At 40.4% G+C, this 13,771-nt stretch overlaps 1 protein-coding gene across 2 annotated transcripts in view; it reads right to left on the reverse strand.

Moving 5' to 3' along the window:
* The window catches only part of tbck (TBC1 domain containing kinase), a 201,133-nt gene that overhangs the window by 62,940 nt on the left and 124,422 nt on the right, over positions 1–13,771 (reverse strand). For both annotated transcript variants that reach the window (XM_078411595.1, XM_078411604.1), the window contains exons 21-22: positions 3,740–3,776; positions 2,634–2,795 (exon numbers count right to left, since the gene is read on the reverse strand). In XM_078411595.1, coding sequence (XP_078267721.1) covers positions 2,634–2,795; positions 3,740–3,776 — 199 coding nt within the window. The remainder of the gene's footprint in view (positions 1–2,633; positions 2,796–3,739; positions 3,777–13,771) is intronic.

A 13,771-nucleotide genomic window follows, 5' to 3' on the forward strand; every position in this document is an offset into this window, starting at 1 on the left:
CGAGTGCTAGTCAGGTTCCTGTGCTGAACCATTCTGACCCTTTAAGTAATCAATAAAAGGAGACCATGTTCCAATGAATAATTCCTGTTTGTCCAACAGGGAAAATCTGATTCTTTCCACGTTTAAGGTCTCCGTCATTTCTATAATCCACATTTTGATTGTGGGGGCCGTAGGGCCTTTCCAAAATTTTAGAATTAATTTTTTTCCTGTTATTAAACTATAATCCATAAAGTTTCTTTGTGTTGTTCTAAATGTTTGATTTAATTCTAATATTCCGAGTATAATTAATTTTGGATCTGGGTCCAATTGTGTGCTGGTTACTTTAGATATTATGCTAAAAATATTTACCCAGAATTTTTTAATTTTTATACAGTTTGCAAACATATGAAATAATGTAGCTTCTAAATGTTGACATTTATCACATTTAGGTGAGATATGTTGGAAAATTTTATGTAGTTTTGTTTTTGAATAGTGTAACCTATGTATTACTTTAAATTGTATTAGAGAATGTCTGGCGTTTAGTGAACACTGATGTATCTGTTGCAAACTTTCTTCCCAAGTATCTTTCGTAATTACTTGGTTTAATTCTTTTTCCCATTTTTGTCTGTATAAGTCCGTGGAGGGAATGTCACTGTCTAATAAGATATTATATATATAAGATATTAATTTTTCTGTATTAGGATGTTTGTTCCAACATTCATCAAGAATTTCTGAATTTCTAATTCGAAAATTTTGGGAGTTCGATTTTACATAATCTCTAAGTTGAAGATATCTGAAATAATCATTTCCACGAAGACCATAAGTCTGTTGCAACTCCTGAAATGTCAGAAAGGTGCCTTCCTTATAAAGTTGTCCCATATTTTTAATTCCATAATCCTTCCATTGTGTAAAACCCCCGTCTACCCATGAAGGCTTAAACAAAGGATTATTCACAATTGGAAGAAAAAGTGATAAATTATCTAATTTTAATGTCTTTTTTAATTGTTTCCAAATTCGTATAGCACTAAATATTATAGGGTTTTCCCTATAAATTTTTTTGTTTAATTTAGACGTAGCAAATAATATCGAACCAATATCAAAAGGTAAACAATCTTCCTTTTCCATTTTTAACCAGTCTGGTTGATGATCTATTTCTTCCAACCAGAAATTCATATTTTTAATATTAACTGCCCAGAAATAAAACAAAAAATTGGGTAAAGCCAGGCCTCCATTTATTTTTGATTTACACAAGTGTCTTTTGTTTATCCTATGATTCTTATAATCCCAGATAAAATCATTAACAATAGAGTCCAATTTTTTAAAAAAGTTTTTTGTCAGATATATCGGAATTGTCTGAAAAAGGTATAATATTTGCGGTAAAAAAATCATTTTTATGGCATTAATTTTGCCAACCATTGAGATAGGGAGTGTTTTCCAATATTGAATATTCTTATGTAGTTTGTTCAGTAATGGGGGGAAATTTGCTTTAAATAATGATGTATATATCTTAGTTACATAGATACCTAGATATTAAAATTTTTCATTTACTATTTTAAATGGAAATTGTTGTATTATCTGTTTATTATGTTCCCTTATTGGCATAATTTCGCTTTTATTCCAATTTATTCTGTATCCTGAAAGTGAACCAAATTGGGTTATTAGCTTTAATAAGTTTGGAATACTAATTTCTGGTTTTGTAATGTAAATTAATACGTCATCTGCGTATAGAGAAATTTTATTCACTGTGTCCTTTGTGTTATATCCATGTATTTCCGGATGCCCCCTAACTCTTTCTGCCAGTGGCTCAATAGCAAGCGCAAATAATAATGGGGATAACGGGCATCCTTGTCTACAACCTCTAGATAGGCTAAATTTCGATGACAACCTTTGGTTTGTAAATATTCTGGCCGTGGGATTTGTATATAACAGTTTTATCCATGTACAGAATTTCTCCCCAAGCTGCATATTTTCCATCACCGAAAATAAATAAGACCATTCAACCTGATCAAATGCTTTTTCAGCATCAAGTGAGATTATTGCTAGATCTTCATTAATAATTCTCTTGGAATATATAATATTAAATAATCTTCTTAGATTATAGTATGAGTATCGTTTCTGAATGAAGCCTGTTTGGTCAGGGTGTATTAATTTATTCATCACTGTACTTAATCTATACGCTAGTATTTTAGTTAAAATTTTTTGATCTGTATTTAAAAGTGCAATTGCTCTGTATGATCCCGGATCTTCCGGATCTTTATCAGCTTTAGGAATGAGTGTTATTATAGATTCATTTAGAGTGTCTGGAAGTTTCTGTTGAGTATATATATACTCATACAGTCTATGTAAACGTGGGCTAAGCAAATCATAAAATTTTTAATAAAATTCGGAGCCTAAACCATCTGGTCCTACTGCTTTACCATTTTTTAAAGAACCAATAGACTCCTCAATATCCTTTGTCGTAATCTCCCTTTCTAATACTTCTCTATCGTTTGAATCTAAACCTTTTAAATTACATTTTTTTAAAGAGCATGCGTGATGAAATATTGTATGACCAAATACTTGAGAATCAATTTGTGCATCTGCCATCTGGTATTGTATTGTGAATTACAGCACACTGATAAAGGGATGAACCTCGAGATCATAGAAATCCTCACCTGGTAAATCCGAAAACAGTAGAATGCATTCATTGAATCCGTTGGCCAGTAGCCTGTCTCGTAACTGTTGAAGAACAGCCACCCCTATGCAGAACGGGAATGAAGAATTGCCCAGGAGTAATGTGTCCCAAAGGTGAAAGATCTTGTGCAAAGGAAACACATCTGTAAAAATGATCAAAGTTGAACAAAACGGTAAATAAGCCACGCAATTATTTAGTGAGAAGCACATGGTTGCATCTTGTACTCAACAGGCTAAATTTTAGTGAACAAAGTGAACTTGTTGTTCTCAAAATGTTGACGTTATTTTTCTGTTGACTTGGCTTTAATAAGGAGAATTTGATACATAGTTTAACAAATTTGCTAACATGCTGTTGGTTTGTGCTTTGACTTGAGAGCTGATAACATTTATTTGATTGATTCACATCTACCAACTTTGTAAGGGCAGCATGGCGACACAGTGGTAGGTCTACTACCTTACACGCCAGAGACCTGGGTTCGATCCTGACTACGGGTGCTGTCTGCATGGAGTTTGTGACCGCGTGGGTTTTCTCCGGGTGCTCCTGTTTCCTTCCACATTCCAAAAACGTGAAGGTTTGTAGGTTAATTGTCTTTGGGAAAAATTGTAAATTGTCCCCAGTGTACAGGGTAGTGTGAGTGAACGAGGATCGCTGGTCGGCGTGGACTCAATGAGCCAAAGGGCCTATTCCGTGCTGTGTCTCTAACCTAAACTAAACTAAAACAAACTGAATTGGGCATCATCAGCACCATCACCATCACCCCAAATAGAAAATGGCATCTTCAAAGGTGCTCAAGAGCAATGGAGAGTAAGTAAGCACTATTTCTGGTCAAAAAGTGGAAAACACTGAAATATTTTTAATGCAACTATTTCAATCAAATTATTACAACATTTGAAAACAATGGCAACGTTGTGGCTCTCATTCCTTTTAAACTCCCTCTGCCTAAGGAAGATAATCACAGCTTGGGTTATGATAATGTTTGAGACATCAATGAGCTGGGTTTTCTGCACGTCTGCATGTTTTTGTGTTCACTTCTCACTCAACAGATTTTATTAACAAGTTACTGAAGTTTGTCAAAGTATTACTCACGTGTAAACATTGTGAGAAACCATGGGATTGCATAAAGCTGGAAAAAAACAAGAAAGCAAAGCAAGGCATTATTTTCTTTTCTAGGATGCCTAACAACATCAGGGTAAGGGACTGTCGATGAAAACTAGCCTCTCGGCCAACTCGAGTACATTTACATTTGTTTGAATGTCAATTAATGTACATTGTCCCTTTTTCAAATAAATGATTAAATAAATAAATGTGGTAAAGCCACATTAACCCCTCTGTACGCTGCTTGATTCATTCCCACTGGTTACAAAGATTTTTAAACAAAAGTCTCATTTATTCAGTCAATAAAATGTGCACTGTTCACCCGACATACGGATATAATGATAGCACACGTTATCAAAGTGCTGGTGTTGTCCTCGGATCCCTGAGGTCTACTGGCATTGTGAATATATTTTTATTTATCTTTTTGTAAGTAAAGTTTCTAACTAAGTTACCTTTTAAAGTCTCACATAATCTTTAGAGACACAGACAACTGCTGATGCTGGAATCTTGAGCAAAACCCAAAGTGCTGGAGGAATTCAGCTGGTCGGGCTACATCTGTGGGGAGAATGGACAGATGATGTTTCAGCTCAGGCCCTGAACTGAAATGTCATCTGTCCATTCCCTCTTCAGATGCTGCCTGACCCACAGAGTTTAGTTCAGTTTAACGATACAGCGTGAAAACAGGCCCTTCGGCCCACCAAGTCCGTGCGACCAGCAATCCCCGCGCACTAGCACTATCCTACACACGAGGGACAATTTACAATTTTACCAAAGCCAATTAACCTGCAAACCTGTTTGTCTAAGGAGCTTGGGAAGAAATCAGAGCTGCTGGAGAAAACCCACGCAGTCTCGGGGAGAACGTACTCCGTACAGATGGCTTCTGTAGTCAGGATCCAACCCGGGTCCCTGGCACTATAAAGCAGCAACTCTACCGCTGCACCACTGTGCCGACCCAAGTTTTTCAAGCATTTTGTGTTTTCTTCTATGATCTTTGGTTACCTTCCCCAGAGAATCTTTGAGTAAGTCACTTGTTCATTCAGTCTAGGTTGGGAACCAATAATCGGACTTGAGATCCTTATGGCAAGTACGATTCAATGGGAATTTAAAAGCTTTCAGTTTTCTTGTGTTGTATCTATGCAGATTGCAAGAATGAATGTTCCTCCTTTGATGTGACTGGGCAGTTATTATGGAGACTGCTCTGCCTTTCTTCGATTTGTTTCAAGGAAGGATATATATCCGACCAGCTGTGTTGCAGGAGCTGCAAGTGCAGAGGACATCTTCTTTCACCCTCCACTCATGGACTGGTTTCCAGCTACCACTAGCCCATGTGGATACCACTGACAAAATGGCTTTGTGATTGAGTAATTTGTCTTTTGATGGCCTTTTCCCCTCCATGGGCTCCGGTCTCGTTTTAGGGTTCACAAACCCAAGGTTCACTGCCTGAAGTGGCCAGGTTAGTTAACTGCCATCCAGGACTTGATATTCTGTGGCGTTATCCATAATCATAGCAGAAGCATATGGGGCGGCACAGTGGAGTAGTGGTAGAGTTGCTGCCTTACAGCACCAAAGACCTGGGTTCGATCCTGACTATGGGTGCTGTCTGTACGGAGTTTGTACATTCTCCCTGCGACCGTGTGGGTTTTCTCAGGGTGCTCTGGTTTGCTCCTACACTTCAAAGGCATACAGGTTTGTAGGTTGTGTAGGAAGGAACTTGAGATGCTGGTTTATACCGAAGATAGACACAAATTGCTGGAGCAACTCAGCTGGTCAGGCAGCATCTCTGGAGAAAAGGAATAGGTGACATTTCGGGTTGAAACCTTTCTTCAGACTCCGATCAGGTACTGTCCCTCCCGTCCCCTCCTCCTTCCCAGATCTCCCTCTATCTTCCTGTCTCCACCGATATCCTTCCTTTGTCCCGCCCCCCCGGACATCAGTCTGAAGAAGGGTCTCGACCCGAAACGTCACCCATTCCTTCTCTCCCGAGATGTTGCCTGACCTGCTGAGTTACTCCAGCATTTTGTGAATAAAAACCTTCGATTTGTACCAGCATCTGCAGTTATCTTCTTATACTATCCTGTCTATCTGGTTTGTAGGTTAATTGCCGTCGGTAAAATTGTAAATTGTCCCTAGTATGTAGGATAGTGATAGTATATGGGGTGATCACTGGTTGGCGTGAACTCGGTGGGCTGAAGGGCCTGTTTTTGCGCTGTATCTCTAGTCGAAAGATGTTTGACCCCAACCTGACAGTCAGCGGCTTCAGCTGCTCATTGGCAGCACTCTCACACTGGGGTTTGTGGGTCCGAGGTTGAAATCCTATCGCATCACATAATCCAGTCTATTGCTATGATTGGGGACTGTTTACGCACTGAATTCTTGGCAATATCACCCTGTAGACAAGATGGTTTTATCTCCCTGATGGGAAAATAATTAAAAGATTTCATGACACAATTCACAGAGAATCTTGAAGTTCTAGTTATCTTTATTCACTCAATCAGTACCACTAAGAACACATCAACCATAAGGGGTTTATGTATTGGTGTCTGTGGGATCTGTTTCACATGAACTGATTGCTGCATGTGGCTACATATGGATGCAATTCATTGACTGGTTTACTGTGTGCAGTTTTGGTCGCCCAGCAATAGGAAAGATCTCATTAAGTTGGAAAGGATGCAGATATTCACTAGAATGCTACCTCGGCTTCTGGGCTTGAGTTATAAGGAGCAACTAGATAGGCTTAGAAAAAGCAAACATTCACAGTATATATCCCAAGGTAGAGGATTCTAAAACTAGAGGGCACAGGGCTTAAGGTGAGAGGGGATACATTTATGAGGGACCAGAGGGGCAACTTTTTCACTCAGAGGGTAGTGCTTATCTGGAAATGAGCTGGCATGGGAAGCTATAGAAGCAGATACAATTACGACTTGGAAAAAGCATTTGGACAGATATATGAAAAGCAAAGGTTTCAAGGGCTATGGCCAAATGAAGGCAAATGGGACTAGCACAGTATGCCAATTTGAAGGCCTGTTTCTGTGCCCGAGAGCCCCATGACTGTCTGAATCTACTAAGAACATGAAAGATAAAGGTGGCATAGTGGCACAGCAGTGGAGTTGCTGCCTTACAGCGTTGGAGACCGGGATTCGATCTTGACTACGGGTGCTGTCTGTTCGGCATTTGCACGTTCTTCCTCTGACCTTGTGGGTTTTCTCCAGGAGCTCCAGTTTCCTCCCACATTTCAAAGAGGTTGTAGGTTAATTGGCTTCTGAAAATTGTCCCGAGTGTACAGCATAGAAGTAATACATGGGTGATCATGGTCAGCATGGACTCGGTGGGCCGAAGGGCCTAGTTCCATGCTGTATCTCTAACCTAAAGTAATATTTTTTAATAACCAAGTTCCTATACACTTCCAAACAACTCTCTGCTTAATGATGAGCATGAATTATTGCAAAACTAGAGTTTTTTTGTCAATCTGCTCTCTACCTGTTCCCTGCTGAGTTGGTAATTATTAATCTCTGTATATATGCTACCTGAAATAATCCACTTTATTTTTGTGTGTGGGTGTCTGTAGACATTGAATGGCTGACGCAATTGCCCACATGAAAGGTCACTGCACTTAATAAGCAATTTGGAGAGCGGAATGCTTTGAGGCATTTTCTTGAGACTCAATGGATGATTAAATTAAGCAAATCTGTCTAAAAGTAAATACAACTGAGGTTCAGAATTTGCTCTTTGGGAACACCCTAACTCTGATCTTTAGCAAGGCTTGTAAACACCACTGAATCAGGCAAGACTGACATCCTTTGATTTAACTTCTCGTGTATCTCTATATATAACTGTGCTTGTAATATTTTATCCATATATTAATAGCATTACACCCGTGATCCATTTATGCAAATGACAGTCACAGAACATGGAAAATACAGGCTATGATGAGGCCCTTTAGTCCACCGTGTTAGTGCCAGCCATTAAGTCAATTTAAACTAATCCCATCAGCCTGCACATGCCCCGTAACCCTCTATTTCCTTCCCGTTCATATATCTGTTAAATGTTGCTATTGTATCTGTTTCTACCGCCTCTCCTGGCAGTTCCATGCTCCTACTACTTTCTGTGTAAAAAAAACTCCTCACAATTCTTCTTTTAACCGCCCCCCCCCCTTACTTTAAAGCATCGCCTGCCGATAGTTCCGATTTCCACACTGGGCAAAAAGAGTCCGTCTCCAATATCAGGTGTAGATACGCATGGATACTTCTCATCCATGATGATGCTTTTTCTCTCCCCTTTTTCTGGAGTATGGAACGTTATATATAATTCAAGTTAAAGATTATTCAACTGGATCGAGTACTAATGCTGTGGGATGTTTCAATTCTCTATCCTCCGATAATTAGTTTTAAGAGGGGGATGCTGACGTGTGGGCAAAGCAACATCTCCCTGTTCACTACCCAGGTTATTGGACTCTACACCTATAACAACAGGGACTTGAAAGTGGTGCCACTCTGTATACTTTCTCAGTGTAATAGTCCTATACATTTGTATTGTATCTAAGATACTTATTTAAGATCTATTTAAGTGTTTATGTATCGTGATACTTGTACTAAACTGTGTACAAAAATGAATTTCATTGTCACCTAGGTACATCTGTCAAATAAAGTACCATTGTACCATTGTTGAAATGAGTTAGGTTACAGATGACGTACGATCTTTTTGTGGCTGAAAGTGACAAAGGGCTGCTCTTGCTCAAATGTTCTCAGCATTCCTGTTGTGTATTACAATAGCATATTAAAAAGCATCAGAGTATGGCACCATAATAACACCAATGTTCCATTGGGGGACTGAACTGCTTTATCAGGCAGAACAGCAATCTCAAACAAGTGAAGAAAGTGGCAGTAGTAGGCAGAAAAATCTTCCATGTCCAAGAACGAAAAAAAGAGTAATTATTCAGGGGAAAACTTCAGCAATTCAAGGGACCATTTTAACCTCATTTACTTCATAATGATGATGTGGCGTTGAGGAAAGGAATGATTCAGAGAGCAGGCTTAACATCAGATAATGTTCCACAGAGTGGGCAATGAAGAATTACATTGGATTATTCTTGTTCAGCCTCATTCTCAATGCCTTTTATATAAATATTAAAACATGAAATATAAATAATAAAAATTAAGGCAGCACAGTGGCGCAGCAGTAGAGTTGCTGCTTTTCAGCGCCAGAGACCCGGGTTCAATCTTGACCTCGGCTGCTGTCAGTACGGAGTTTGTATGTTTTCCCTGCGACCGCGTAGGGTTTCTCCGGGTGCTCTGCTTTTCTCCCACATTCCAACAATGTGCAGATTTGTAGCTTTATTGGCTTCTATAAATGATAGTATATAGGATAGAACTAACGTATGGGCGATCGTACGGCGCAGACTCGGTGGGCCGAAGGACCTGTTTCCACTCTGTATCCCTAAACTAAACAAAACGTCAAACTTGATATTGGCTCGCACTCAAATCAGATACAAAAGGACATAAAAGTAAGTTGGATAGCAAGGTATATTTGCCTATCAACTGATCTTCATATCTCAGAAACATGGCTCAGAAGCAGGTCATTCAGTCCATTTAATACATACCAGGACACCTATACAACACTGGATAGTTGCAGATGATAGCTGCAGTGCCAAAGAAAGATCATGGTGGCCTAAACCACAGTGATCAGGAAGGGCTATTCTCTATACCCACGACAGTGTAGCTTGACACAACTCCAACACCATCTTTAAATTTGCTGATGATACCACCATCGTTGGACGAATAACGGGTATTGATGAGCCAATAAGTTCAGGAGGGAGATTGATAATCCGGTTGAGAGGTAAGCGAACACCAATCTTGCTTTCAAAGTTAGCAAAACCGAGGAGCTAATTATTGACCTTAAAGAAGTGAGAGCTGAGGAGCCATGCTCTCCCTCGGTGGGTCAGCGGCGGAGAGAGTCAACTGTTTAAGTTTAGTTTATTGTCACGAGTACCGAGGTGCAGTAAAAAACACCAGTCAGCAGAAAGACAAAACATGATTACAATCGAGCCATTTATAGTGAATAGATACGCAATAAGGGAATAATGTTTAGTGAGAGGAGTTTAAGACGATCATAGTTAAAGTAAGAAATGTTGCTGTTGGAATAGAGATTTTAGAGCGTGGAATGATTGTAATATGTGATTGTAGATCTGCTTCTGTGGCTAGCACGCAAATAGTCACCTGGGTTGGGTGCCAGCTTCGAATCTCCTTCAGGTTTCTGGGTGTACACATCGCTGATGTTCTGCCCTGGGCCCAGCACATCGATGTAATTACTAAGAAAGCTCACCAATTCGTCTACTTCCTCAGTGGTTTGTTGACAAATACTCTATTGAACTTTTACAGGTGGAGAACATACTGATTGGCTGCATCATAACTTGGTTTGGTAACTCGATTGTTCAAGAACCAAGGAGACTGCAAAAACGTGGTGGACATTGCCCAGTCCATCACGGATATTGACCTCCCCACAAAGTGATATACAGAAAGCGCTGCCTCAATAAGGCAGTTAACATCATCAAAGGCCCATGCAACCCTGGCCACTTCTAATCTCGCTGCTACCATCAGGGGGAAGGTATACTGTAGGAGCAAGAGAACCATTACCTACAGGTTCAGGAACAACTTCTTTTCTAGCATCAGACTCTTGAATCCTAACCACAACTGTTCCTCAGCACCAAACTCCAATGGACTTTGCACTACTAAGGTTGCACACATACTTTGGCTTGCACTTTTATGGTCCGGTTTACTATAATACTGACAATTTACTGTATCTTTATTTGTCGTGCTATTGTATTTAATGTGCCTGTAAAGCTGTAGCAAATAAGAATTTCATTGTTCCGGCCCATTCTGGCAATCAAACACTCTTGGCTCATACAGCTTGGATGCTGTTGATGGGAGAATGAATGGAGGAGTATTGGAAGGGTGGGTGCAGATTTGGTGGCTCGATAAAGTCTGAAAATCTGACGTGGAGCAGTGTACATCTGAGTTATAGCTATTACAAATATTTGGCTTCTGTGTGGCAGTTTCCAGGAGTGTCTTTAAGGACTTTCAGTTTAACTACTTGAACAGCTGAGAATCCATGCATGGCATGCACTGTTAACATGCAGCAGTCAATCAAAAGCACACTTTATCCCAGGGGTCACAAACTAGCATTGGAAACCTGGTCTATGAGCATTGTGTTAATATTCATTTCATTCACAGGGCTGGAGACTTTTGTATGAATCTTTATTAAGGGGACAGGCACTTTAAGCCTAAAATGAACACTGTACACCAATAGTCATGCTGACCCCTATCCACTGAACTTACATCTTGAAATAAGGCTAGACTAAATTTCTGGGTTAATTTGTAAAGATCGTACAACAACCAAGCAGCCCCTTTCTGGATTGCATCATACCTTTCATTGAGTCTTCACATTTATTTCTGAAGTTTAGTTTAGTTTAGAGATACAGTGTGGAAACAGGCCCTTTCGGCCCACCGGGTCCGCGACGACCAGCGATCCCCACATATTAACACTATCCTATACCCACTAGGGACAATTTTTTTACATTTACCAAGCCAATTTACCTACATTCCTGTCGGTCTTTGGAGTGTGGGAAGAAACCGAAGATCTCGGAGAAAACCCACGCAGGTCACGGGGAGAACGTACAAACTCCGTACAGACAGCACCCGTAGTCGGGATCGAACCTGGGTCTCCGGTGCTGCATTCGCTGTAAGGCAGCAACTCTACCGCTGCGCCACTGTGCCGCCCTTATCCTTAAGTTAAGTTATCCTTAAATTGGTTTAAGACACTTTTCAGATAGCAAAGATGATTAGAAGTTACTACCAAAGTTTGATACTCTTGCAAACATAAAACTTACTGGCTGCTCATCATCAGAGTTTTTGCAGACACCTGTACTTTCTTCCCGATGGCAGGAGTGAAATGAGAGTGTGGCCAGAGGGGTGTGGGTCCTTGATGATGCTGGCTGCCTTCTTGAGGCAATGCCTCCTACAGATCCCTTCGATGGTGAGGAGGTCAGTACCCGTGATGGACTGGGCACTTTTTGTAACCTCCTTCGTTCCTGGGCATTCAAGTTGCCAAACCATTTTGCGATGCAACCTGTGTATATGTTTACTACCATAAACTTGTAGAAATTCAGGAGAATATTTGTCGACATACTGAATCTCCTCAAGTCCCTTTTTGTGAACTTGAACATGTATGTTAGCCAAAAGAAAACAACTTCTCTACAAAAATTGTTACCCCAGACTTGCTCTCTCAGACATCCTCTTTCCCCTACACACCCTAAAAAAAAAATCCCAGTTCTAACAGAGGGTCTTTAACCTGAAATATTTGCTCTATTTCTCCTCCCACAAATAGACCCTGACCTGCTGAATATTTTCAGATTTTTCATATTTTATTTCAGATTTCCAGCATGTGCAGGTTTTTACATTGTTGCTATGTAAGTTGATCTATCCTTCATATTTTACAGCCTTCTATTAATTTTACACTGTGGGTGGCACAATGGTGTAGTGGTAGAGTTGCTGCCTTAAACTGCCAGAGACCCGGGTTCGATCTTGACTACGGGTGCTGTCTGTGTAGAGTTTGCATGCTCTCCCTGTAACTGCATGGGTTACCCTGGGTGCTCCAGTTTCCTCCCACATTTCAATGACATTTGGGTTTGTAGGTTAATAGGCTTCTGTAAATTTATCCCTGGAGTGCAGGATAGAACTAGTGTACGATGTGATCGTTGGTCAGGCTGAACTCGATTGGCCATAGTGTCCGTTTCCATGCTGTATCTCCAAACTAAACTAAGAAAAGCAATGTGAGGAAGGGAAACTAAGACCACCTAAGCTGTTAGTAGCCGACCATACATGAATATCACTACCAAAAAAGGATAAATTATGAGATTAAGGCTACTTTATTGTGCCACATCGCATCCATGAAATGTGGCATTCAGCTGCACATTAGTTTAAAATTAGTCACAGTTTGACTGAAGAATGTATTAAAGCCGAATGGTATGCTTCTCTTCAGGAGACCATTTCACATCATGGTTTCCTGTACATTATGAGGACAGGTTCAAATTTGCTAAAAATGATCCTTTAGACTTTCTAAATGCTGTCTAAACATCATGTAGAATGTTCATGATATTTTTAGATAGATCCATCTAGCTCTTTCAGAAGAATATATAAAGCTAAAGGGCGAATAGAGTTCTGCATGTATGCAATATATCTTCGCAATAAAACATTCACAGCGCCAGAGACCTGGGATCGATCCTGACCTCGGATGCTGTCTGTGTATAGTTTAAATGTTCTCCCTGTGACCCCCAAGGGTTTCCTCCAGGTGCCCGGTTTTCCTCCCACATCCCAAAGACGTGTGGATTTGTCGGTTAATTAGCCTATGTACAATTATCACCAGTGTATCAGGAGTGGATGTGAAGATGGGATAACATAGCACCAGTGTGAACAGGTAGAAACAAAGAACTGCAGGTGCTGGTTAATACATGAAAGGTCACAAAGTGCTGGAGTAACTCAGCGGTCAGGCAGCATCTCTGGAGAATAGTATGAAGGGTTTTGAGATGGAACATCACCTGTACATGTTCTCCAGAGATGTTGCCTGACCTGCGTTGTAACTCCAGCATTTTGTGTCCTTTAGTGTAAATCAGGCGATGCAGACACAACCATTGAACACTATACAATACATCCATTGGTCTTAAGCAAGAAGTGACGTAGAGTTTTTCTTCTGTCTCCATGACGTAGAGCCTTTCTTCCGTCGCCTCCGCCTCTGTGCCTTTTTCTATGGGAAGGAGCCCTCACCTCCCAGTGATGACCTTTTCTCCCATCTCCACTGGTCCCCCTCCTCTTTGACTCCCCAGAAAAGCCTTCTACCCTCTCTAGACCTCTTTATTTCTAACTGCCGGCGTGACATCAACCGTCTCAACTTTTCCTCTCCCTTTACCTACTCTTACCGCACCCCCTCTGAACATACAGCCCTCCACTCACTGCACCAACCGTAACATTATAA

Source organism: Rhinoraja longicauda, chromosome 1 (genome assembly GCF_053455715.1).
Source record: "Rhinoraja longicauda isolate Sanriku21f chromosome 1, sRhiLon1.1, whole genome shotgun sequence".
Lineage (NCBI taxonomy): Eukaryota > Metazoa > Chordata > Chondrichthyes > Rajiformes > Arhynchobatidae > Rhinoraja > Rhinoraja longicauda.